At 58.2% G+C, this 23,013-nt stretch overlaps 8 protein-coding genes across 8 annotated transcripts; 4 read left to right on the top strand and 4 right to left on the bottom strand.

The window, feature by feature from the left end:
- Positions 1-1,383: 1,383 nt before the first annotated feature.
- On the bottom strand, positions 1,384-1,888 carry C8Q71DRAFT_855390 (uncharacterized protein; the record flags this gene model as incomplete). The annotated part of the gene is made up of 4 exons (XM_047927172.1): positions 1,384-1,393; positions 1,440-1,632; positions 1,697-1,760; positions 1,820-1,888. 4 exons carry the CDS (start codon positions 1,886-1,888, stop codon positions 1,384-1,386), a joined length of 336 nt encoding a protein of 111 aa, XP_047781746.1.
- Positions 1,637-3,427, top strand: C8Q71DRAFT_846587 (uncharacterized protein). The gene is made up of 7 exons (XM_047926642.1): positions 1,637-2,167; positions 2,254-2,372; positions 2,411-2,661; positions 2,748-2,832; positions 2,854-3,039; positions 3,102-3,169; positions 3,226-3,427. The coding sequence occupies exons 1-6, from the start codon at positions 1,958-1,960 to the stop codon at positions 3,166-3,168; spliced, it is 918 nt and encodes a 305-aa protein (XP_047781745.1). The 5' UTR covers positions 1,637-1,957; the 3' UTR covers position 3,169; positions 3,226-3,427.
- Positions 3,428-4,207: 780 nt separating this feature from the next.
- C8Q71DRAFT_721850 (uncharacterized protein) lies at positions 4,208-4,858 on the bottom strand (the record flags this gene model as incomplete). The annotated part of the gene is made up of 2 exons (XM_047921477.1): positions 4,208-4,402; positions 4,457-4,858. 2 exons carry the CDS (start codon positions 4,856-4,858, stop codon positions 4,208-4,210), a joined length of 597 nt encoding a protein of 198 aa, XP_047781744.1.
- A 585-nt stretch (positions 4,859-5,443) lies between these two features.
- C8Q71DRAFT_745767 (uncharacterized protein) lies at positions 5,444-6,649 on the bottom strand. Its single transcript, XM_047923027.1, has 2 exons — positions 6,496-6,649; positions 5,444-6,441 (listed from the first exon to the last, which is right to left on the bottom strand). The coding sequence occupies exons 1-2, from the start codon at positions 6,528-6,530 to the stop codon at positions 5,658-5,660; spliced, it is 819 nt and encodes a 272-aa protein (XP_047781743.1). The 5' UTR covers positions 6,531-6,649; the 3' UTR covers positions 5,444-5,657.
- A 2,525-nt stretch (positions 6,650-9,174) lies between these two features.
- C8Q71DRAFT_745753 (UDP-galactose transporter) lies at positions 9,175-11,424 on the bottom strand. Its single transcript, XM_047923026.1, has 8 exons — positions 11,020-11,424; positions 10,800-10,855; positions 10,543-10,740; positions 10,422-10,478; positions 10,297-10,365; positions 9,934-10,250; positions 9,761-9,877; positions 9,175-9,707 (listed from the first exon to the last, which is right to left on the bottom strand). Exons 1-8 carry the CDS (start codon positions 11,141-11,143, stop codon positions 9,503-9,505), a joined length of 1,143 nt encoding a protein of 380 aa, XP_047781742.1. The 5' UTR covers positions 11,144-11,424; the 3' UTR covers positions 9,175-9,502.
- Positions 11,425-11,539: 115 nt separating this feature from the next.
- Positions 11,540-15,209, top strand: C8Q71DRAFT_830828 (L-serine ammonia-lyase). Its single transcript, XM_047926359.1, has 22 exons — positions 11,540-11,982; positions 12,050-12,138; positions 12,192-12,214; positions 12,267-12,289; positions 12,348-12,354; positions 12,408-12,668; positions 12,728-12,765; positions 12,831-12,973; positions 13,022-13,060; positions 13,118-13,189; positions 13,249-13,376; positions 13,432-13,654; positions 13,720-13,866; positions 13,925-14,051; positions 14,118-14,162; positions 14,221-14,243; positions 14,299-14,317; positions 14,374-14,436; positions 14,492-14,506; positions 14,568-14,704; positions 14,767-14,775; positions 14,827-15,209. Exons 1-22 carry the CDS (start codon positions 11,667-11,669, stop codon positions 14,863-14,865), a joined length of 1,986 nt encoding a protein of 661 aa, XP_047781741.1. The 5' UTR covers positions 11,540-11,666; the 3' UTR covers positions 14,866-15,209.
- Positions 15,210-15,313: 104 nt separating this feature from the next.
- C8Q71DRAFT_476803 (uncharacterized protein) lies at positions 15,314-16,318 on the top strand. Its single transcript, XM_047918796.1, has 7 exons — positions 15,314-15,472; positions 15,538-15,576; positions 15,627-15,720; positions 15,769-15,902; positions 15,955-16,068; positions 16,140-16,201; positions 16,263-16,318. Exons 1-6 carry the CDS (start codon positions 15,375-15,377, stop codon positions 16,183-16,185), a joined length of 525 nt encoding a protein of 174 aa, XP_047781740.1. The 5' UTR covers positions 15,314-15,374; the 3' UTR covers positions 16,186-16,201; positions 16,263-16,318.
- Positions 16,319-16,738: 420 nt separating this feature from the next.
- Positions 16,739-22,979, top strand: C8Q71DRAFT_905439 (clathrin heavy chain). The gene is made up of 17 exons (XM_047928898.1): positions 16,739-16,918; positions 16,974-17,139; positions 17,196-18,127; positions 18,179-18,379; positions 18,434-18,712; positions 18,766-18,996; positions 19,058-19,129; positions 19,189-19,369; positions 19,423-19,988; positions 20,041-20,265; positions 20,320-20,776; positions 20,826-21,820; positions 21,873-22,049; positions 22,102-22,380; positions 22,441-22,571; positions 22,626-22,683; positions 22,738-22,979. The coding sequence occupies exons 1-17, from the start codon at positions 16,835-16,837 to the stop codon at positions 22,762-22,764; spliced, it is 5,061 nt and encodes a 1,686-aa protein (XP_047781739.1). The 5' UTR covers positions 16,739-16,834; the 3' UTR covers positions 22,765-22,979.
- The last annotated feature ends 34 nt before the right edge of the window (positions 22,980-23,013 follow it).

Raw genomic sequence — 23,013 nt, 5'->3', positions numbered from 1 at the left:
GATCGCGCGGATCGACCTATGCCTCCAGAAGTCATGGGACAGGCGGACTGAGTGAGCGGCACATGCAGACAGGATGGAGGCTGGCGCAGCGGTGGGACGGTGAGGTGTGAGGTGAAAACACGCACCTCCGTGAGTCTGCAAGCGACAAAACCCTAGCATTGGGGGGTATCGGCGGACTCGTCTTGTTCAGGCGCAGTCAGCCACGCACTTGGAAGACACGGGACGAAGGGAGGCAGCAGGCAAACCGAGACAGAAAGAGGGGTGAGGACAGTGAGGGTGTCTGCGGCGGGTCAGTGAGGTGCAGTCCGTCGCCAGTTGAACTTGCACGCGCCTCCGTGTGTCCACATACAGCAGCACCCCAACGATGTGGGTGTCGATGGGTTCCTCTCAGCCATGCGCATCCGCCTGTGTACGCACAAGTTGCGGGACGAGTGGAGGGAGCAAGCAGGATAGGCAGAAGGACAATGGGAGGAGCTGCAGGACGAGCCGTTGAGAGACGACAGACTCCAGAGAAGCCCAGATCGCACGGCCGATCGCACAACACGAGGCTCTCAACCGCTGTATACGGGCGCCTATTCCATCTGCTCTGTGCGATCCTCCTTTTGCTGCTCGTTGGCTGCACGCGCGACATCTCTGTGTTTGCCCTGCACTCCCGGAGAAACATGGTGCGTAATTCTTGGTTTGTTTAGACAGACTATCAGATGCAACTCTGCTGACACCGTACAGATCCGAGAGTCCGCGACGCACCTTTGCCAAACCTTTGCACGCAAACTAACATTGCTATTCCCCGCGCCGGACGCATCGCCGGCATGAAACATCTGAGCGGCGCCTCACAGAGCGCCTGTACGTGATTCATCAATCAGAAGTTGCGCGTTGCCTCCTGATTATTGTCAACTAGTCAGGAAGAGAGAAACGGCGACGCGCTACATCAGGAAAATACCCCCCTGAGAATTCCCGGGCAATGGTCGATATTCTCGGGAATACTCAGAAGGTCAGTAATTGCCTGTCATTCCGAGACTCATAGCAAGAATTCTCAGCACAGTGTACACCTTGTGAGAACGAGTCAGTAATTATTAAGTAATTCTGTCCTGATACTAGTGCAAGTGTGGACGAGTGATATATCGCCGAAAGCGTGGAATGGCACATCCGAGTCACAGCGTCATTCACTACCATGAGTCGATACATGGGTAGTATGTATTGGGCCCCACCATGCAAAGTTCGAAAGGTATGTAAGACATCAATTGCGATGATAAGTTACTGTACATCGCGTGCACCTCTTGTCTGCCTATCTAACAATAGCCTACATGCTCAACTCCACCACCGAGCCCATCACTAGCACGGAGTGCGCAGTCCGTGGGCGCGTCCGAATCCACGATTCAAATTTCAAGCTTTCCTGTCACTGTCAGTCACGCCGGGGCCCCAGTGTGGGGCTGACGTACAGGAGTGGGCGGGGGTCCTGGCCCCGTTCGTGCCCGCGGCTGTGCACGGTGCATCCCCGTGAGATGCGGGACACATTCCGCTCGAGGTTTCGCGTGAGGTTGGCGAGGATCAGCACGTCGGGGTAGTCCGTAAGAACGACGAGGGAAGGCGGGAGAGCGAGGGTGGACGCGAGGAGCGATGGCAGCGCACACCCTGCGCCCAACTCAACCACCGTCCGTCCAGTACGTGACAGAGGGGAGTGCGGGAGGGAGCGTACATACTGGTCTTCGCTTCCAGCGGGATGAGCCCGGCGCGCCCGATGCGCCCTGCGAGGAGAGCTCCTGGAGCGTCCCAGATATCCATTATGTATTTATGTAACGGTGTCTAAGAACAAACATACCTTGGGCGCACCTGTGAGGACCAGCAGACCGTAGTGGATCTCCCCGTCATCTTGCAGGTCGACGGTCATTGTACAGCCACGCGGAGGCGTCACCTCTATTCATCCGAGTCCATTTTGGCCGGGTGGGTTATCCGTCGGATGAAAGTCGTGGGCGGAGGGGCGACGTTGAGGCGCAAAAGAAATCGTCGACACTACCGGTGGCAGTACGGCGGCAGCGGCGGTGGGTGTATGCTGGCAGGCGATGGCGGGCATGTGCTGATGGGCGACGGCACCGGCGGGTGCTGGCGTCGGTGGCGGCGGCGAGGTTGGTGGGAGGACGGCAGCGGTGAGGGGAACCTGGGAGTTGCAGTAAGTAGTGGTTGACCGAAGCAGTACTGAGCCGGGGACTTGAGTTGCGTGCCAGCGGGTTGCCGTGTCACATGACTCTTTGCCAGGGATCCGGCGACTGGGCGCCCGGCGCCACGTCATGCCTTGAACCTTCCCACTCACATTCCGCCCGTACTGCGCGACCTCCTCCTCGCTACTCACCCGCGGCGGACCCAAACGCGCTCAAGTAAATGAACGCGCGCTCGCCGTACCGAGCACCCCAAGTTCGCCATGCGCCGCGCTCGCGCTCGCGCAGCTCCTCACAGACAACGAGGCCGCGAAGACGCGCGTCTTCTGGGAGGTCAAGAACGTCGCAACGGAGAGGTTCATCGACGTGTACGACGAGGCGGACATGCCCGCGGAGAAGCTCGATGACAAGGCGCGTGAGCACATGAGTGACGCGAGCGAGGCGTGGGCGCGCGTGCGCGATGTGCTCGCGCAGCTCAACCAGGAGATCATTGTCCCGTACACTCTCGGTAAGCACGTCATTCTCTCACCCTCCCCTCGTCTACATGGAGGACATGAGCACTCAATGACATTTCTCCTTCTGCGTGATTGATAGGCGACCAGCTCCCTCTCGCAGACTCGCCGCATGACTCGCGTGGCTCATCACCCTCGCAGGCGGGACGCTCGCCGACGATGGCACGGTAGCGATCGGGAAGCTTCAGGCGCACGTCGGCGAGCCTGGCGGCGGGCGGGTTTACGCTCGTGAAGGATTTCTCCGTCGTGGAGGGGTGGCGGCGCGCTGGCCTGACCGTGCCGGACCCCGAGTCACGCGAACGCCAGAACAGGTTGGCGGCGTTCTGGGATGCGGTGAGGGAGAGGCTTAAAGAAATGTATCCTTCGGGCACACGGTGTGTCAGCGCACAGCCGCCCCTACCGAGGCATGCACTGATGAGATATCCTCGTTTGCAAGCTCGGTCATAAACACGCCTCTGCCGTCCGCACCAGGCTCATTGTCGGGGACCTTGCCGTCTTCATGAGGTACGTCAGTCTCAAGTCCTAGCTGTGTCTCGTGAAGCCTCATAGTAGTATCGCAGCCATCAAGGTCGGTGGTCATGCTGACACTGAGGTCGGCGAGAAGAAGGACAACACTAGACAGATGGGCGTGGCTGGACGGGTGGGGCGTGCGGATGCGGTGTTCGCGAGGGTCATGGCTGGAAGATACTACGCAGAATGTAGATACCTGATACTGTAGCTACTGTAATAGATGGTTGTCAATATCATTTATCTTACCAATTATCGTGTGCATATGAATCCGTGCTGTGAATATGGTCAGGAGAGCTGAATAGTACCTGCATTGTATGCAGAAACACCAAGTAATGTCCAGCTACTGCCTGAGAAACCTCGTAATTCTGACTCGACGAGGCTGGACATGGCTATTTCTGTGGTTTATCAGAAACGAGGTAAAACTCAATATTACCGCGAAAGCTTGATGATTCTGCAGTGTTTACGGTAATTCCCAGGTGGGTTATTTCCTGATGTAGGTCAGGGCATTGCAAGCGATGCCAGGAAACGGCGGACAGCGGGTACGCGAGACCGAGCGGAGGGATGTGATGTGTAACGGTGCGTGCCGTAGTCCGCTTACCGCGCGCGAAACAACGCACGGACCAGCTTTGCACGAAGGTTATAAGCTGGCCTTGCTCGCTCTGAGCTGCCATCATCTCTCCTTCCTCCGCCTATGCAGTGAGCGTACTGCAGCCTCCTTCGAGCGCCCTCTCTGGTCCGTTTACTGCCAGAGTGCATGTCTTCGCACCCGACTCAGTATCCGGCCGGTCTGCCGTCCTCTAATGGCTCGCCATTGTCTCTGCCCGGGAACTCGCGTTCTCCATGTTCAATCATTGCACTTTGTGCGGACTTGCGCATAAGCTCTTCCCATAGTCTCTGAACGATAATCATCAACGAACGCAAGTTTCCGCGCAGTCTCAGGCTTATATGGTACAGGTAAGCTCTTTCGTTGTACTGTGTCTGGTTCTGTGCTAACGCGCAGAAAAATCGTAGACGATGTTGATAGGCAGGACCTCACAGCCACTTGTGACTGGCTCGGAGACAGTTGACCATGAGGTGAGCTCCCTGTCCATTGTTCGCAAGCCCACACTCAACTGATGTCCTCCAGCGGCCACGGTTCATGTAGATGCACGCCCCGGACTGAAGGTCGTACAGGTGGATGAAACCGTACTTCGTGATGAGGTAGACGATGCCGTGCTTCTGCGAAACCTGCATCGCCACCGGCGGGAAGTCGTTCGTCGCCTCAGGCGGGAATTAGTACACGTCGACCGCCTTCTTCATGAACGGCGGGTCCGGAGCCTGGTGGTCAATCTCCACGATGTGAAGCTTCACGCCAGTCGCCGTCCGGACGAAGAACCAGAAGAGCTTCGTCGGCTTCTGATGCCCATCCAGCTTGAGCTCCGCGAACGCTGCGGTGTGCCCCTCAATTGGCCGGCTGACTCCCTGCTCCCTGCTATACATCTGGATAGCGCCCTGGACCTTGAAAGCGGAGGGGTTCGTCGCGTTCCCAGAGATGCCGACCAACACCAACCACTTCTCGTCTCCGGACGCGCGGTAGTTGATGATCTGCGCACCCAAGAGCGACGAATGGGGTTCGAAGATTTTCTGCGGGGGAGACGTCACGTCGGACATCGTCCAGTGGTATATAGCTGTGTTGGTGACCATGCCAATCGTAGAGTCTGAGATTGGCTGTAGGTGGCGTGCTGGGTTGCTTACCGAGTCGTGCCGGACAGTTCAGAGAGCCGGTACGTTTGTTCTTGAACGAAACATGGATCCTAGCGATTGAGTATCATGGTATTGGGGTCCGCAAGCAGTGGCTACTAATACATCAGTAGATAGTCTACATACTGTAGCTACTGTCCTGGCAGGCACATTGCGCACCAGACGTTCCAATACGTCGCGCAGAACGTGTCTACCATCCGAGGACGACTCTTGCCCTGTACTGAGACCTCTTGCAAGTCGCCTCGCCCGTTGTTCGGTCACATTTGCATGACCGCTGACATCGTGATTGCCGTTCGTCTGTGCCATCGCGAACACGGCTGGAGCGGACGCGAGCGGAGCCTGCATGTTGATCACTGGGACGGTTGGCAGTCCCGGTACCCGTATGCCTTCATTCGACGAGATACGCATGTGAGGGATCGTTGGGGAGCCATCGGCTTCAACTGCATGGCTACGGACACCGGCATCCCCGCCTGTGAGATCGAGATGGGCCAGAGCTCGACGACTGTAGAGACTGGATGGGACGTGTAGTAGGTGTCATGGGCGCCGGAAGCTGTCGCAGGGCGGGTGGCATAGATCGACCATACAGCCCTTGCGAGCCTGGCCTGAACGGCGTGATCGTTCGCTGACGGCCATCGCTCAAGGTCATGACAAGGGTCGAATCTGTCATGAGGCTGCTCAGATCTTGCTCCGTCAGGAGGGTTTCCGTTTCAGTCGAGGCCGTCTGCGCCCAGGTCGATGTAATTCATGTGAGTTTCTCCCCGTCCCGACGGCGAGCTGCCAGCATCCATCGCGACCGTTTGCAGGTCGCTTCATAGTATCCGCGCGCACGACCTTCGTGATGGGCCCGAGTGGGTCTATCAGGGCACTGACAGGCCCCAGGGTTGTATTGGATGGCCAGATCCTGCTCGAAGCCTGAGGCAAGGTGCACGAGCAGAAGCACAGCAACGTGGACACCTAGCTCGGGGCCGAACCGTACGGACGCAAACGCACAGCGTCGTGCTACTCCTTGGCTGCCACCTGTGAGACCGAGGGAGACGCAGATCCTGCTGCCTCTGCGCAGGGTCTGCAAATGCCCGCACGGCAATGCAGATGAACTCTCGTCATCATCACGCGCGACGTGCAGACCCGCATTCTGCGGCGTACTGCCCATTCGATCTGCAGTCTCCGAGATCCTGCTTTCCGAATCGGCATGCACGCAAATCGACCTGAGCGAATCCGGCCGCATCTCTCGCAATGAGTGGAACTGTCCCCAAACATCGCGTACGACACTTCCCGCCGGCACCGCCGTACTGAATCGCAATCTCGGCAGAGCTGGGATGGTGCCGTGGCAACTGCACCGGTAACGATGAGTCCGTGCATTGCCATGGGACCGCCGAGCGATCCAAGCGTGCAATGCTGAGATGCCGGCACGAACCATCGCATGCGTTGGCGGGTTTCGTAGCGAGGGCCCAGGGCGACGTCGACCCTCAGACAAGCAGGTCGTACTGCGGGCGACACTGGCAGTCAGCACCATTTCGGGCTGGATCCTGCATGGCATTGCAGCGTCAGCGACTTGTGATGATGTACACATGCGCACGCACAGACTTTGAGCCCATTTGCGACATGGACACTCCATCGTCTGCGTAGACTCCCAGCTCGAGGCCTCACAAGGCCGCCGAACTTTGCGGCTCCGGCCTGATTGGTGAACGACCCGCCGCGCCGGATGCACCGCTGCCGTCGCACGCAAATACCAAGTCCCCGCCGCTATGAGAAAATACAAGAACGGCGACCAGGAGAGGCGAACCGCAATCGGGAGTAATAGATTGACGTACTCCCCACGGCGCGTCGACATGCGTCTGAGATCCCATCACGCGAGAGCATGCACGACGGCATCCCGGGCGGGCTCGTCTACGAACCGTTCATCTGGAGGAACTCGGGTACCAGAGCACCGACACGGCGCGACGAGACGCAGCTCTGCGAGCCCAGTCTCGTCGTGCGGCACCCAGCGCTCTGTCGAGCCCGCGCGTCTCCACTCGTCGCGTCGGCCCGCAACCAGGGCACGGCGCACTCACTGCGCGGGATGTTCTGCGTGCGTACACGGCGAGCGATCGACTTTCGGCACGCAACTGAATTGCAATGAACCGCCGCGATGGTCGCGCGTCGTCCACGTCTTGCTAGGTCAGGGTCCGCTCGGCTAGGCCTGCGCGCGCGTTGCTAGAGGGCGGGTCCTCCGTAGTCGCCGTCCAAGTCCACGCATCGCGATCGAGGGGGTATAAATAAGCGGGCCTTGGGTGCCGTCCCGTCATCTGTCCTTCCGCTGTCCTCTCCTCTGCTTGCTGCGCCGGTTTGAACTCGCGGTGAGCTCGTACTCATCGGTCCATGTCGCGGGCTGCTGACGTGTGTGCTGTGCGCTTGCAGTGTCATGGCCGTGTTGGACGTCGTCGATCCGACATGGGCTGGTGAGTGTGTGACCGCGGTTGACCATCGGTATGCCGTCCTGCAGACCGACATGGCGAACGCATCAGCTAGTCCCCAACGCCCAAAGGCCAAGACGCGCTGCTGAGAGTTCCGGCGGCATGTACTTACGGGACCATACGTGGCGCAGTATGCCGCGATCCTGTCCTGCCAGTGCGTAGCATCGCCCTGCCATCGAGACTTCGCTGATGAGATCCCTGCAGGATGGATTGCGATGCACGCATTCCCTGCTTCGAGTAAGTTGTGTCTGTTGTCTGCTCGGTTGTGGGCGGAGCCTCCGCGCACCGAGGTGGGGGCGCGCGTTATTGGGGCGATGTTTAGTATAGTAGGCACATACCTAGTGTGCCGTCGGCTTGAAAGTAGATATTGGCACGGATGGTGCTGCGTGACACCGCCGTCGGTTGTTCTGGGTTGCGTAGATCAGAGGCGGCACCGCCATGTTCCGACGTCGAGGTCGTGCTGCCGGCCGCTGTACCTTGCCATCGCGTCGGCGTTGGTCTACGCTGTTCCCGCGCCGCGTTCTCTCGTTCCCTCTGACGTGCCTCATCCGCGCGTCCGTTCCATTCTCGCCTGTGTGCTCCATGCCTCATCCTCGCTTGTACCGTTGTCGCCACACCGTTCTGTTTCTCCCTGGTGCCAGCATCACCCTCCCTTCGTCCTGACTCCCCCACGCGCGCCGATGCCACGATTCAGTGCGTCTTGCACGCACAATGAGGTGCTGTAGGGCGAGTCAGACAGCGTGTGGCCGAGGATACATCTTCGTACGTACACGGGGGTGTCAGCGCCGGTGAATCGAGTCAATGAGGGCGTCGTACGTGGTGGTGGGCGAGAGCTTGAGTGACCGCGGGCGCTCTTCGCTGGGTCGTGCAGAACGTCGCGCTGCACCACGTCCGGTGCTGAAACTGGTCTTGGGTGGCCTAGTCAGGCTGTGTACACGTCTTGAGTACGCATGCAGTGCGGAACGGTGGTGTGTCGCGACGTCGGCGAGGCGGGAGGGTGACTTCGGGGCGCTTGTAGTTGGACGGCACAGAACACCGCGCCGCGCCTGGTCCCGCGCACGGAATGCCTTCGGATAGCTTGCGAAATGTCTGAGCATATCCGGTGAGCCGTGCTGTGTCGTTACAAGAACGCCGGAGACGCGACGGATGCGGAAAAGGGCAGGAGTCGGTCGGGGTGGAGACTTGGACAGGGTATTTCTCGGGATGAATGCACGCGAAGATGTCTCGAAGAAGTAAATGACACCTACCTCGACCATCTATGCACCAAGCCCACGACTCAGGGGTGTCGAGAGACTCGTCTCGGGCGTGCGCGTTGACTGGTGCATGCGGCTGGGGTGGGCGAGCAGCGGGGAAGGGGCGGAGAGGGCGGACGAGGGCCGCAGACAGGATGCTCTGGGGCGCGGAACGGACAGCGCGTGAGTGCGCCCAAGTGGCGTGGTGAGTGCACTGGAGAGAGGTCGACTGGAGGTCGACGACCTGTCGACGATGGCCTCAAGCGGCCCAAACGCGCGATCGACGCGACGGCGGCAGCCAATGAGCGGTCTTGGCGAGCGCCTATATCGGTGCATGACGCGAGGACGACCCGCCGAGGGCAAGTGGGCGAGGGGCGACGATGGCTGAGGACGCGTCGGAACGCGAGTCGACTGACCTCATCGACGCACCGCCCTTCATCGCGCTCGGCCTCTGTTGACGTCCCTGCCAGGACATCGCCCCCATCGCCCTCGCCCGCACGTCGCGGCGTTACAGCGGCCGAGGCCTTATGTCCGCTGCCTCTTCCCCGCAGGCATCCCGCAGCACCGTCTATGATACTTAATAGCCGTCTTTGTATCGTACGGTTCATCGTACATCTCCGCAGCCCACTTACTTACATACACCGAAAACGAGGGTCTAATCGCGCTGTAGTACCCGCCCTGTCCCAATTGCAACTGTCCAATGTCAAACCCTGTCCGAACCCACCGACAGCACACCCGCGGCCCACCGCGCCAGCGAGGACACGCCACCCACACACCCTGCGTCGCGCGCTGCGGGCATAGACACCAGGCTCCCCACGCCCCGTCATCCTCGTCCGATATTAGAACGCCCACGCCCTCGAGGCGCAAGCCACGGTGCTTCCCTTCGGTACCACCGCCACACATCACGGCTTCCTGCTGAGGGGGATGACGCCCGCCTGGCCCGTCGCGGCGCTCTCGGCCTTCTTCTGGTTGCTCTTCGCAATGGCGTACACCAGCCCGGCGAAGAAGCCCACGCTGACCGCGCTCACGGAGCCGAACGTCACGGCGTCGCCGAAGAAGATCATCCCTGACGCCGCGACGGGCAACTTGTTCAGCGCGCCGACCATACTGGGCGGAGGCGTCAGCAGAAGCCCGGGCGTGGAGCAGCGGGGGCACCGCACCTGTACGTCGTGCTGCTCGTCGCGCGGATGCACCACGCGGTCGTATACGAAATCGCGACCGCCGCCGCGCCCGAGAACGCGATCGCGAACAGCAGGAAGTTCCTCGTCGCCTCCGGGCTACACGCATCGTAGCCATCAGCACCAACACCCAACACCGCAGACCATCCACTCACAAGTTCTTGCTCAGATTCTCCGTCCCCCAGTCCTCCGCGACGATCGAGAACGCCGCGAGCACGGGTATGCTCAGCAGGTTGTTGTAGAACATCGTGTCCCAGTCCGAGAAGCCCGTCGCCTTGATGCGCTTCCGCATCGAGAGCACGTACGTCGCGCTCGCCGCGCAGTTCATGAACATCCAGAAGTAGCCGATGTTCAGGTTCGTCACGACGCCGCGCATCGTCGTGAGCATCCCGAGGCCCTCCGTGACCGCGGGGTCGCCGGCGGTCAGCGCGTCGCTGATGTCGGCCCACGCAGCGATCACGGAGGAGAGTACCTGCGCGGGTGTCAGCGACGTGTGGACGGGAATGGCGAGGACTGACCATGAGGATGAATGAGGCGAAGGTGAGGCCGGTGACGCGACCGCCAAACCAGATGACCTCTCCGTACGCCTAGACGTTGCGAGCGCATCAGCAGCAGAGAGCGTGTCAGAGCGAGGCGAACGCACAATAAGGATAATAGTCAGGTTCTTGAAGATCGTATACACCGGTATACTCAGGTATTGCTGCACACCAACCACCATCAGCCGCCATCCCGCGTCCAACGACTCCTTTGTGAGAAGGACATACCAAACTCTTCGACCCCGTGTATATCACGCTGACGAGCATGAAGCTAATTGGGAACCACATCTTCGCGTCGCGCGTGTCGAAGTCGCGGAAGGATATGAGGCCCATACGCTTCGCGGCGACGACGCAGAGCACGGAGACGGTGGACTGGACGCAGAGCAGGATGAAAGTCATATTGAATTCTCGTCCGGAGACGACGAACTGTCGGTGGGTGCGCAGGTCAGTGCGGGATGCGGTGGGCGAGCGGGAGGAGTGCGCACTTTGTTCACGACAGTCATGAGGATCGAGGCAATGCAGTAGCATACTATGGGTGGTACTGTTGGGAAGCGAGTGAGCAAGCTTTGCGGGAAGCACGACTATGAGTAGTGAACAAGTGCGATGACGTTGGGACTAGCGGGAGTCGTGGCGGTATCACACTGTAGCCTTCGATGCAGCGCGACAATTGCCTGCGAATGTGTGTTTACTCAGTAGCAAACCTACCTGATGAGACAGGACTCGCACTGTCCCTGGCCGCACCCCCAGTCGCCATTGCTTTCTTGATCTCCACGACGTCGTCTTCCTCCTCCATGATCGGGGAGCTGTTGCGAGTAGACCCTGGAGCCATTGCAATTTCACCTAGAGATTACTGTGATGGTATGTACGGAAAACTGTCCGGCGTCGAGATAGCGTCGAGCGTTCGAATGTGTAGGGCCGCAGCTGCGCGGTTGTTTTCCACAGCCGCGCGGTTCTTCAAGCGACAAGCGGGGACGTTGCGAGAATATTTTCAACGGGAATACGGACAAAGGAGTGGATGGCGCGCCAGGACGTCGAAGCGGGCAGCGAGAAGGAGCTGGGGATAGCGGGGCCGACGAAGAGCCGTGCAAGGAACAGGCCTGCCAGTGGCGGCGTTGCCCGCGTGGCAGCGCAAACTGCCCGCGGTGATTGGCTCCCGTGCACGTGCGGGGAGGACCGACTGTGGGGTTAGGGCCCCGTCCGTCTCATTTCGCGCTGTGAAAGAGATCACCGCTCACGCTCACCGCCTCCCCGTGCCCTCCGTCGCCCCGCTCCCCGCCCGCTCTCTCTTCCGCACACCGCCACCAACCCCTGCGTAGCCTTGCAAGACTGGCAGACGGTCGACTTGCCCTCGGATGCTTACTCGCTTTGGCCGTCGCGCGTCCCCAAACATCCGGGCCCGTCTCGCTGCGTCTTCTCCTTCGACCTCCAAACGGACATGGACTCATGACGAACGACGGACCTTCAAGACATTGCAGGGCAATGCATCGCATCGCATAACACACTCGAAGTCACGCGCGTATTGCACGAACACCGTCGCTCGCGCCGCCCAGCAGAATGACCCAGATCGGGATGGCGGAACAGAGCCAGGAGAGACGGGAGAGAGGGAGCTGCAGGTGCACCAGACGGAGCATGCTGTCATCTCAACTTTTGACCTGTTCAGTATCGGAGGTGCGCATTCCACTAGCTTGGTTCCCTGCAGGCTCGGGTTGAACTCTGCTCTCTTACTTTGCTCCAGTCGGCCCGAGCTCGTCGCACACGGTGGGACCGATGCGTGCGGGGAAAATCTTCATCAATGACTTGATTGAGCTGGGTCTCTTGGACAAGGTGCGCTCGAGTGTTATGCCCACTTCGACGCGCTTGACAGGGGTATGGCGCAGGTCAAGACCGTAAAGATCACCCTGTGAGTACCGGTGTACCGCGATGCTGTGGAGAAAGGCTAACTCGCTCATAAGCTATGGATCTCTCGCTGCTACGGGTACGCTCAGTTACTCTCCAGCCTTGGCCTCCCACTGACCGAGAACCGATCACCGCAGGCAAAGGGTACGCATTCCTCACCCTCACCCAAACACCGCACTTACTCCCTTCCTTCTTAGCCACCACACACCACAAGCGATCCTCCTCGGGCTCGAGGGCTCTGACCCCGAGACGATCGAGACGGGCACCATCCCTCCGCGCTACGCGAACATCATCGCTCAGAAGACGCTCCTCCTCGGCGGCACGCACCGCGTCGCGTATGAGCCCGAGCGCGACATGGTATGGCGCTGGGACGAGGTCCTCAAGACGCACCCGAACGGGATGCGCTTCTCGGTGTTTGGCGAGGAGGGCGAGTTGCTTGCGACGAACGAGTACTTCAGGTGCGTGCTTATACCAGTTGGTCTGCTGGAGACATGTGCACTGAGGATGCCCCATTCAGCGTGGGAGGCGGGTTCGTGGTGAACGAGAAGACGAAAGGTGACATTCTCTTGTACTTGCAGTCTGCTGGGAAACATTATATTGAGACAACAACTCTGCCCTAGTCGACGAGAACCTGTTTTACAAAGGCGTAGACAAAAGCGCAGTGCATGACGCACGGCTCCACCAGACTCACAGTCTGTCGGAGCCCAATGAAGAAGTTCCACAGCAAGAACGCGATCCCAGCTCGCCCCCATATCCGTTCCACGTACGTCTACCACTGTCCTGCCGTCCAATGTACTGAGGGCGACCGTAGTCCGGGGAGAGCCTCCTCACGCTTACGCACAAGCACAACGTACGACTGCTCGTCATGCACTAGTTCCTGACCCGCTTGGTGCTGACACCACCGCAGATGACCATCGCCCAGATTGTATACGACAACGAGATGCACTTCGGGTACACACACGAAGAAGTGCACGACAAGGTCTCTATCCTCCAATCGTCCACCGTATCCCCCGTCTGATTCTATGTCCACCGTCGTAGCTCCTGCGCATCTGGAGCGTGATGGACGACTGCATCCGCACAGGCGTGTCCTCCTCCGAGACGACGCTCCCCGGCCGCCTCCAGCTCCGCCGCCGCGCGCCCATCCTCTACCGCCGCCTCATGCGCGGGTGCGTCCCCCGTACCACCCACTCTGAGCCCGCACACACGCTGATCCCCGCGCAGCTTCTACCCAGGCCTCGTCCAGCCCCTATCGCAGCACCCGCAACTCGGCGCGGGGCGCGGGCCCGCGGGCCAGCTGAACGCCCCGGAAGGCGAGGAGCCCCCCGTGGCGCCGCCGCAAGTCGAGGGCGGGAAGCTCGGGCGGGGGAAGGGCGCGGTCGGGCGCGCGGCGCGCCCTGCGAGGGTCGTCGGCGCGCTCGACCACGCCGTGCTGCCCATGCCTCCTGTGAGTGCTCACTCACTCTCATCCGTGCGTCTGGCAGAAGGGAACTGAGCGGGGACGGTGGACAGCGCAAGACGACGATCCCTGCGGTGGACTTTTTGTCGTGCTACGCCATCGCGGTGAACGAGGTGAACGCGAGCGGCGGGCGGATCGTCACGAGCCCGACGAACGGCGCGGCGGGGGTCATCCCCGCCGTGCTGAAGTACATCGTCGAGGTGCGTTGGTTCTCCATGCATTCACTTGCTACGCGCGGCTTACCGTGATCTCGTGCAGTTCGTGAGCGACGACCCGGAGAAGAGCGTGGTGACGTTCCTGCTGACCGCTGCGGCGGTCGGGATGCTGTTTAAGCGCGGGAGCACGATCTCCGCGGCGGAGGGCGGGTGTCAGGCTGAGGTCGGAGGTCAGTTGTCTCGTTGCGAGGGTCAGTCGTGCGCCGTGGGCTCAGGCTAACTTGCGTACGGGATAGTTGCGTGCTCGATGGCGAGCGCTGGCTTCGCTGCGTGCATGGGTGGTGAGTTACGCGAGCTCTCATCGGACATACCTCGAACTTCTGACGTGTGTTGTGAAAGCCGACCCGGAGACTGTGCTCCAGGTGGGTGTGTTGCTTCTCTTCGGGGGCCGTTGCTCAACGTCGTCTATATCGGTAGGCTGCTGAGATTGGAATAGGTCGGTGATATAGCTTATGATGGCCCTCATGTTGACCGGTCCTGATGCCTCCGCAGAACACAACCTAGGCCTGACGTGTGACCCCATAGACGGACTCGTGCAAGTCCCATGTATAGTACGTCCCTTCCCCGCGTACCCACACGCCAATACTTATACAATGCGTTATCCAGGAACGTAACAGTCTCGGTGGTCAGTGTCCTTACCCTTCTCCAGCTACTCTTATGTAACAGACCCGTTGACCCCTTAATAGCGGTGAAAGCGGTCACGGCCGCCCAGCTCTCCATGGCGAGCCAAAACGTGTACAGCGTGACCCTCGACGAGGCGATCGAAGCTATGCGTCTGACCGCTGCGGATATGAGCGTGAAGTATAAGGAGACTAGTCTCTCGGTGAGTCTTCTGAGCTGCTTAGGATCCGCTATATCAGTGCTTACCGCCGACTGTGACATTAGGGTCTTGCTGTGAGTCTTGTGTTATACATGAAGCCGAGACATGCTCATTAGCTTTTGCAGCGCACTGTCAAGATCCCATTGACTGTACCTGCTTGCTGAGTGGACCAACGATAGATGAGATCTGTGTGTTGTAGATTGTGGTACCGTACCTCCCCGCCTTGTTCATAGATGCTGCTATCGTGCTATCTTGGAATGGACTGCCGTGTCGGGGGCTGCATGAATGATCATTGTCTAGATATGCTCGACGCCGACGTCGTTCGACCTTCCGCAGACCTAGGTTAGGTGCAAATATACTAGATTGTAGACCGATAGTACTCACTGCGAATGCTGTGTTATGTTGTTAGACCTAGACTCGTAGTCACTGTTACCCTTTAACCATATCGCTGTTTTTCCGTACCCTACGTCTCCGGAAGCCGGCTTCGACAACCTGAGCTTCCTTCGTCGTTCGAGGGCTGAGGACTGCGGTACCGAGGCCCGAGGGTATGCCTCCTTACACGTGATCGCGACGTCAACGCGTGTCCCGGGTCCGCCAGCGCGACGCGCGCCTCGGGTATTCGAGGTCGCACCGCCGCAGTCGCTCGTCCTCCATCTCGACGACCACCTCGACCATGATCCCGGCATGGATGTCTACAGCGGCGTCGGTGGGCATGGCCGTCGGCCCGCCGCTCGTGTACGCCGACCAAGCGTACTCTATTGTCCGGAAGAAGTGCGTTCGGTCCTCGGATCGGAGCTGCAGCATGACTGACTAACATGAAGCCTGGGTTGGTGAAGGGACTCTACTGGGTTCTCGCGTGATGTCTGTGCTATACTGTGAGCTTCAGTGCCGTGACTCGTGGCGTTGTGCTGATAGGTGTTGGTAGGTTGTTGGCGAACATCACCCGGTGCTTCTTCTGGCTCGGGAGCCGCTTTGAGACCGCGTTGCTGCTGCAGTCAATATTCATGATATTTGCCCAGGTACGTGGGACTATTCCGAGATATGCTCATATGCTGATTGTCTCACAGCTGGCCCTGCTGTACATCTGCATAAAATATCGCCCTCATACGAGCCCCGAAAACATCGGTGCATCCTCGCGCCCGTTCTCGTTCTGGCAGTGGCCGACGTACACGCAATATATTGAGTTTTTGGCTGGGTTCATGTGCGTCGCCTTGCGCTACACTTCTAGGTCCTAGGCTGACTTATAAGGCCAGACTATGTCAAGCGATCCTATTCCTAATCTTCGGTCGCTCCCAACCATTCGTGTTCATCTTGGGCATGGTAGCGTTGGGTGTGGAGAGCACATTGCCAATACCTCAAATGATTAGGTACGTGTCTCGCTCATGCATTGCTGTGAGCGCGCTCACGTCGCCCCCTGTGCGCCAGTAATCACAAGCAGCGCTCCTTGTATGGGTTCAGACTGTCAACGCTGCTTGGCTGGGTAGGCGGAGACGCCTTCAAGTAAGTGTGAAATGTATATACACGTGCCGGGACACAGTATGACGTTTATCCTCTCCCACAGGACGGTGTATTTCTTCCTACAAAATTCACCACTGCAGTTCAAGATATGCTCCATCTTCCAGCTATCGATTGACTTTGGTGAGTTTCACTCCGACACGGGCGATCGTTCTTGTATTGATTGCCCTGGCAGTCATCCTCGGCCAACGGTTGTATTTCGGGAATGAGATCCCTGCTTCGACGCTCATGGAGGAGGATGATATCGAACAAGCGTTGGTACTGGCGGAGGAGTGAACCGGAGTGTATAGTACACCCCTTTACCTCGTGCTGATCGTCGTCCGCATGTAACTACTTGTACTGTACTGTGCATAACTACGCAATTAATGCTCCGTTGGGCGGAGGGCACAAACCATTCGAAACAGCATAAAAGCAAGAGAGGGGTGGCTGTGGACGGGTTGCGTATGTCCTCACAGCCGACCGTAGGCGCCCGGAAGGATGTACTCATCAAGGTACACAGCAGTTACCGGTTATGGGTCTCGGGTAAACAGTCCCAAACCCTTTCGCCTTGCTACCACCTCCACCGCGTACAACGCAGCTCTCAACGGGCGCGACGTGTCCTCAAAATCCCCGCCCACCATGGATATCTCCAAGCCCATCTCGTTCTGTGAACACCTCCAACTCTCTGCCATCGGCGTCCAGCCCGCCTCCATCTCCTTCCAGGTGCGTATGACGAACTATACGTGTGCCAGTGCTCATGCCAACCCGGGACGCGTAGACCCTGACTCTCGAATCCGACCACTTTATTTGCGTACGAGAGAAAGTCGGCGAGCAGAACCAGGTTGTTATTGTCGACCTCGCAGATGCCAACAATGTCCTCCGACGACCTATCACTGCGGACAGTGCAATCATGCACCCGCACCAGAAGATACTGGCATTGAAGGGTGCGCATGCCAGGTGCCGCTGTTCACAACCGACTTGCTCATTAGGTGCACTCTAGCTGGTCGGACATTACAAATCTTCAACCTCGAGACGAAGCAGAAGGTCAAGTCACACGTCAACGCCGAGGATGTGGTGTTCTGGAAGTGGATCTCAGACTCTACGATTGGCATGGTCACCGACACAGCCGTATACCACTGGACGATGTCGGACACGACCTCCCCCCCGCAGAAGATCTTCGACCGTCATCCGTCGCTCGTGGGTGCGCAGATCATCAACTACCGCGCGTCCACAGACGAGAAGTGGTTGGTGCTGGTCGGCATCTCCGGGAACGCGACGAACCCCTCCGCTTTCAAGGTCAAGGGCGCTATCCAGTTGTACAGCAGGGAGCGGGGAGTCAGCCAGCCGATTGAGGGGCACGCTGCGGCGTTCGCGGAACTCAAGCTGGATGGGCACCAGAAGCCGACGAAGCTCTTCTCGTTCTCCGTCCGGACGGCGACTGGTGCGAAGCTTCACATCGTGGAGATTGACCACCAGGCTCCGGACCCCCCGTTCACGAAGAAGGCGGTCGACGTGTACTTCCCGCCAGAGGCGACGAACGACTTCCCGGTGGCGATGCAAGTTTCGCAGAAGCACGGCATCGTCTACCTGGTCACGAAGTACGGCTTCATCCACCTCTACGACCTCGAGTCTGGGGCGTGCATCTACATGAACCGTATCTCTGGGGAGACCATCTTCGTCACCGCGGAGCACGAGGGGTCGAACGGCATTATCGGTGTGAACAAGAAGGGTCAGGTGCTGAGTGTTAGTGTCGACGAGCAGACCGTCATTCCTTATATCCTCACAACGCTCGCGAACACGGAGCTCGCATTCAAGCTCGCTAGTCGAGGAGATCTGCCTGGCGCAGACGACTTGTACATTAAGCAGTACCAGCAGCTGTTCCAGACTGGCCAGTACAGCGAGGCGGCGAAGGTTGCTGCCAACTCTCCGAGGGTGCGTGTCCTATCGTTTTGTCTATATGCCCAGGTGCTAAGTGTTGTGTAGGGTATCCTCCGGACGGCTCAAGTCATCGAGTCGTTCAAGTCAGCACCAGCACCGCCCGGTGGCCTCTCCCCGATCTTGCAGTACTTCGGCATTCTGCTCGAGAAGGGTGAGCTGAATCACCTCGAGTCCGTGGAGCTTGCGCGCCCTGTACTCCAGCAGGGTAGGAAACAGCTGCTCGAGAAGTGGCTGAAGGAGAACAAGGTGCGTCTCTGTCTTGACTCCGCTCGTGCTCGGTCACTGACTCCCGCAATATAGCTCACCTGCAGCGAGGAGCTCGGTGACATCGTGCGACTCCATGATATGACACTCGCTCTCAGCGTGTACCTCCGGGCAAACGTGCCCAACAAGGTCGTTGCTTGCTTCGCCGAGACAGGGCAGACGGACAAGATCGTGTTGTACGCAAAGAAGGTCGGCTACACGCCTGACTTCATCGGTCTTCTGCAGCACATCATGCGCACGAACCCGGAGAAGGGCGCTGAGTTCGCGATGCAGCTCGTCAACAACGAGGACGGTCCGATGGTCGACATCGAGCGGGTAAGCAGCTCTGTGATTGAGTGGAGGACCGGTTCTAACGCGGCGTTTCATAGGTGGTCGACATCTTCATGTCGCAGAACATGATCCAGCCAGCGACGTCGTTCCTGTTGGACGCCCTCAAGGATAACAAGCCCGAGCAGGGCCACCTCCAGACGCGCCTGCTCGAGATGAACCTCGTCCACGCGCCTCAGGTTGCCGATGCCATTCTCGGTAACGAGATGTTCACGCACTACGATCGTCCCCGAATCGCGAACTTGTGTGAGAAGGCAGGGCTGCTGCAGAGGGTGCGTCTATCCTCGTCTATTCAGTGTTTCGTCAGATTTCTAATGTACCTTGTCGTACTAGGCACTCGAGCACTACGAGGATCTCGCGGATATCAAGCGAGTCATCGTCCACGCTGCCGCGTTCCCACCAGAAGTAAGTCCGACGTGCACAGACGTTGAGTAATACCGGACTGATGACCTGTCGTTCCTTAGTGGATCGTCGACTACTTCAGCCGGCTCACTACTGAGCAGTCCTTGGCTTGCCTGGAGGAGATGCTACGCGTCAACATCCGCCAGAATCTGCAGATCGTGATTCAGGTTGCAACCAAGTATTCCGACATCTTGGGTCCCGTCAAGCTCATCGAGCTGTTCGAGCGTTTCAAGACCTTCGAGGGTAAGATAGTCGCATTTACGTTGCATCTGCTCGCCTCATCGTGTCTCGCACAGGTCTTTACTACTACCTCGGGTCGATCGTCAACCTCAGCACGGACCCCGAGGTGCACTTCAAGTACATCCAGGCCGCTACGCGCACAGGTCAGATCCGCGAGGTCGAGCGTATCTGCCGTGAGAGCAACCACTACAACCCGGAGAAGGTCAAGAACTACCTCAAGGAGGCCAAACTCGCCGACCAGCTTCCGCTCATCATCGTGTGCGACCGCTTCGACTTCGTGCACGATTTGGTTCTCTACCTGTACCAGAATGGCTTGACAAACTTCATCGAGGTGTACGTGCAGCGTGTCAACTCCGTGCGAACTCCCCAGGTCATCGGTGGTCTGTTGGACGTTGACTGCGACGAGACTACCATCAAGTCGCTGTTGGCCTCGGTCCCGGGTAACTTCCCTATCGACGAGTTGGTGAACGAGGTCGAGGCCAGGAACAGGCTGAAGCTCATCCTCCCCTGGCTCGAAGCGCGTGTGCAGCAAGGCAGCCAGGACCCTGCGGTGTTCAATGCCCTTGCCAAGATCTACATCGACTCGAACAGCAATCCCGAAGCGTTCCTCAAGGAGAACAACGTACGTCATGTTCATTTGGTAGAGATGTACAGCTTATCTGAGTGACTTTCAGTTGTATGAGCCTCTGGTCGTCGGCAAGTTCTGCGAGAAGCGAGACCCGTACCTGGCATACATCGCGTACGCCAAGGGCTTCTGCGACGATGAGCTCATTGCGATCACAAACGAGAACTCGATGTTCAAGCAGCAGGCGCGGTACCTCGTCAGGCGTCGTCAACCCGAGCTCTGGGCTCAAGTTCTCGTCCCCGACAACATCCACCGTCGTCAGCTCATTGATCAGGTATGTAAACCGAATGTCACGAAGACAAACAGCCCCCTCACTACATACTCCTAGATCATCGCGACTGCTCTGCCCGAGTCCACGGACCCCGACGATGTGTCCATCACTGTCAAGGCCTTCCTCTCGGCCGACCTGCCCATTGAACTTATCGAGCTGCTCGAGAAGCTGATCTTGGAGCCGTCGCCCTTCAGCGACAACAAGAACCTCCAGAATCTCATGATGCTCACTGCTATCCGTGCCGACAAGGGCAAAGTCGTCGGCTACATCGACAAGCTCAAGAACTACGACGTTGCGGAGATTGCCAAGATCGCCACCGACCACGGCTTGTACGAGGAGGCATTCCTCATTTACAAGAAGTACGAGCAGCACGCCAACGCCATCAATGTTCTGGTCGAGCACATCGTGTCATTGGATCGTGGGGTTGAGTACGCCATCAAGGTCAACAAGCCGGAGGTATGGAGCAGGCTGGCGAAGGCACAGCTGGACGGCCTGCGTATCAAGGACGCCATCGGTGAGTCCAGACTGCATCAATTACATCGCGTTGCTTATCGGGTACACAGATTCGTACATCAAGGCCGAGGATCCCGGAAACTACGTCGAGGTTATTGAGATCGCCAGTCGTGCAGGCAAGCACGATGATCTTGTGCGCTACCTCCAGATGGCTCGCAAGACTCTTCGTGAGCCGAAGATCGATACCGAGCTTGCGTATGCCTATGCCAAGACCGATCGTTTGCATGACATGGAGGACTTCCTGGCAATGACCAACGTAGCGGACGTTCTTGAGGTCGGAGAGAAGTGTTTCGAGGACGAACTCTACCAGGCTGCGAAGCTGCTCTTCCAGAGCATCTCCAACTGGGCGCGGCTTGCGACTACTCTCATCTATCTGGGCGAGAACCAGGCGGCCGTCGAGAGTGCGCGGAAAGCTGGCAACACTCAAGTCTGGAAGCAGGTCCACCAAGCATGTCTCGAGAAGGGCGAGTTCCGCTTGGCCCAGATTTGTGGTCTCAACATTGTCGTCCATGCGGAAGAACTACCGGCGCTTGTGCAGCTGTATGAGCGTCGTGGTCACTTCGAGGAGATCCTGTCATTGCTGGAGGCTGCTCTCAGCTTGGAGCGTGCGCACATGGGGATCTTCACAGAGCTTGCGATCCTCTACAGCAAGTACAAGCCGGAGAAGCTCATGGAGCATCTCAAGCTGTTCGTGTCGCGTATCAATATCCCCAAGGTCATCAAGGCAACAGAGAGGGCACACCTCTGGCCCGAGCTCGTCTTCCTGTACATCAAGTACGACGAGTTCGACAATGCGGCGTTGGCGATGATCGAGCGGTCTGCAGATGCTTGGGAACACAACCAGTTCAAGGACGTCATCATCCGGGTCGCGAACATCGAAATCTACTACAAGTCCTTGACCTTCTACCTCCAAGAGCAACCGACGCTGCTCACCGACCTGCTGACTGTGCTCATTCCCCGTATCGACCACTCCCGCGTTGTCAGGATGTTCAGGCAAATGGACCACATCCCGCTCATCCGCTCATACCTGATTGCCGTACAACATGTACGTATCCGGTTCCTTCACTTGACCCTCTCTTTGCTGACGAACATTGTAGCTTAACGTCGAGGCCGTCAACGACGCGTACAACGACTTGCTGATCGAGGAGGAAGATTACAGGACGCTGCGCGACTCGATCGACAGCTTCGACAACTTCAACAACGTGAAGTTGGCGAAGCGGCTAGAGACACACGAACTGCTCGAGTTCCGACGGCTAGCAGCGCACCTGTACAAGGTATATCCCCAAAATAATACAGAAAGGTTACCAGACGCTGACACGACTGCAGAAAAACTCACGGTGGGAGGAATCAATAGCACTCTCCAAGCAGGACAGGCTGTTCAAGGACGCAATTGTCACCGCTGCGACGTCGGCGTCGACGGAGGTTGCGGAGGATCTCCTTTCGTACTTCGTCGACATCGGCAACAAGGAATGCTTCGCAGCGATGCTCTACGCGTGTTTCGACTTGCTTCGGTCAGACGTCGTTGAGGAGGTGTCATGGCAGCACGGCTTGAACGACTTCTACATGCCCTACAAGATCCAGATCTCGAGAACCATGGTGGGCAAGGTTCGTGTATCCCTTGGGTTATAGTGAACTATATCACTGATGTACCGACGTCGGATATAGATGGCGGCCCTGGAGAAGAAGGTTGAGGAGCTGTCCAAGAAGGACACACAAAAGGAGCAACAAGAGGCTGAGGCTCCGATCATCAACCCAGGTCTCATTGGCAACAGATTAATGCTGACTTCAGGAAACGGGTACGCCTAAATCATGTCCTATTGTCATGACTATATCCTGACCATCTCCACCAGCTTCCCCAACAACGGTCCCCCAATGATGCCAAATGGTACCGCCATGGGCATGCCACCTGTACGTGACGTGTCTCCTATTTACCATTAGCGGTATTGACCATTCTCTCCTCAGGTAATGACCGGCTTTGCGAGCTTCTGATCTGTAGATTCTCCGTATCGTATATTTGGACATAGTTATGCATCTCGCTGTTCTCATGTTGGCTAATGAATATTTTCTCGCTCTCGGATGCTTCGACCGTCTGACAACATTGGCTATGCATCGAGGGGCTATGTATCGAGGGGCAATCCCCTAACCCGCCAGCGGGTAACCTGGAGACGACTTTGTCGCCTGCCGGACCCAGAACCACTAGGTACATCGCTCTACAAAAGAAATTGGCTATGCATACAA

This window comes from Rhodofomes roseus (genome assembly GCF_022264815.1).
Source record: "Rhodofomes roseus strain CIRM-BRFM 1785 chromosome Unknown C8Q71scaffold_5, whole genome shotgun sequence".
Classification (NCBI taxonomy): Eukaryota; Fungi; Basidiomycota; class Agaricomycetes; order Polyporales; family Fomitopsidaceae; genus Rhodofomes; species Rhodofomes roseus.
The sequence above is the reverse complement of the archived record's forward strand: the minus strand, read 5'-3'. Positions and strand labels throughout refer to the sequence as shown.

Bases quoted from the DNA above. Each gene is read 5' to 3' on its own strand.
- C8Q71DRAFT_846587 (XM_047926642.1), top strand. From the start codon at position 1,958: ATGAAAGTCGTGGGCGGAGGGGCGACGTTGAGGCGCAAAAGAAATCGT. The intron at 2,168-2,253 runs GTAAGTAGTGGT...ACTCTTTGCCAG, and splicing joins AGGGGAACCTGGGAGTTGCA to GGATCCGGCGACTGGGCGCC. The intron at 2,373-2,410 runs GTAAATGAACGC...GAGCACCCCAAG, and splicing joins GCGGACCCAAACGCGCTCAA to TTCGCCATGCGCCGCGCTCG.
- C8Q71DRAFT_745767 (XM_047923027.1), bottom strand. From the start codon at position 6,530: ATGGAGTGTCCATGTCGCAAATGGGCTCAAAGTCT. The intron at 6,442-6,495 runs GTGCGTGCGCAT...AATGCCATGCAG, and splicing joins CGCAAATGGGCTCAAAGTCT to GATCCAGCCCGAAATGGTGC.
- C8Q71DRAFT_745753 (XM_047923026.1), bottom strand. From the start codon at position 11,143: ATGGCTCCAGGGTCTACTCGCAACAGCTCCCCGATCATGGAGGAGGAA. The intron at 10,479-10,542 runs GTATGTCCTTCT...GTTGGTGTGCAG, and splicing joins ACACGGGGTCGAAGAGTTTG to CAATACCTGAGTATACCGGT. The intron at 9,878-9,933 runs GTGAGTGGATGG...CGATGCGTGTAG, and splicing joins GAGAATCTGAGCAAGAACTT to CCCGGAGGCGACGAGGAACT.
- C8Q71DRAFT_830828 (XM_047926359.1), top strand. From the start codon at position 11,667: ATGCTTACTCGCTTTGGCCGTCGCGCGTCCCCAAACATCCGGGCCCGT. The intron at 13,377-13,431 runs GTGCGTCCCCCG...ATCCCCGCGCAG, and splicing joins TACCGCCGCCTCATGCGCGG to CTTCTACCCAGGCCTCGTCC. The intron at 14,052-14,117 runs GTCAGTTGTCTC...CGTACGGGATAG, and splicing joins GTGTCAGGCTGAGGTCGGAG to TTGCGTGCTCGATGGCGAGC.
- C8Q71DRAFT_476803 (XM_047918796.1), top strand. From the start codon at position 15,375: ATGATCCCGGCATGGATGTCTACAGCGGCGTCGGTGGGCATGGCCGTC. The intron at 15,721-15,768 runs GTACGTGGGACT...ATTGTCTCACAG, and splicing joins TATTCATGATATTTGCCCAG to CTGGCCCTGCTGTACATCTG. The intron at 16,069-16,139 runs GTACGTGTCTCG...AATCACAAGCAG, and splicing joins CCAATACCTCAAATGATTAG to CGCTCCTTGTATGGGTTCAG.
- C8Q71DRAFT_905439 (XM_047928898.1), top strand. From the start codon at position 16,835: ATGGATATCTCCAAGCCCATCTCGTTCTGTGAACACCTCCAACTCTCT. The intron at 17,140-17,195 runs GTGCGCATGCCA...GGTGCACTCTAG, and splicing joins GAAGATACTGGCATTGAAGG to CTGGTCGGACATTACAAATC. The intron at 18,380-18,433 runs GTGCGTCTCTGT...CCCGCAATATAG, and splicing joins AGTGGCTGAAGGAGAACAAG to CTCACCTGCAGCGAGGAGCT.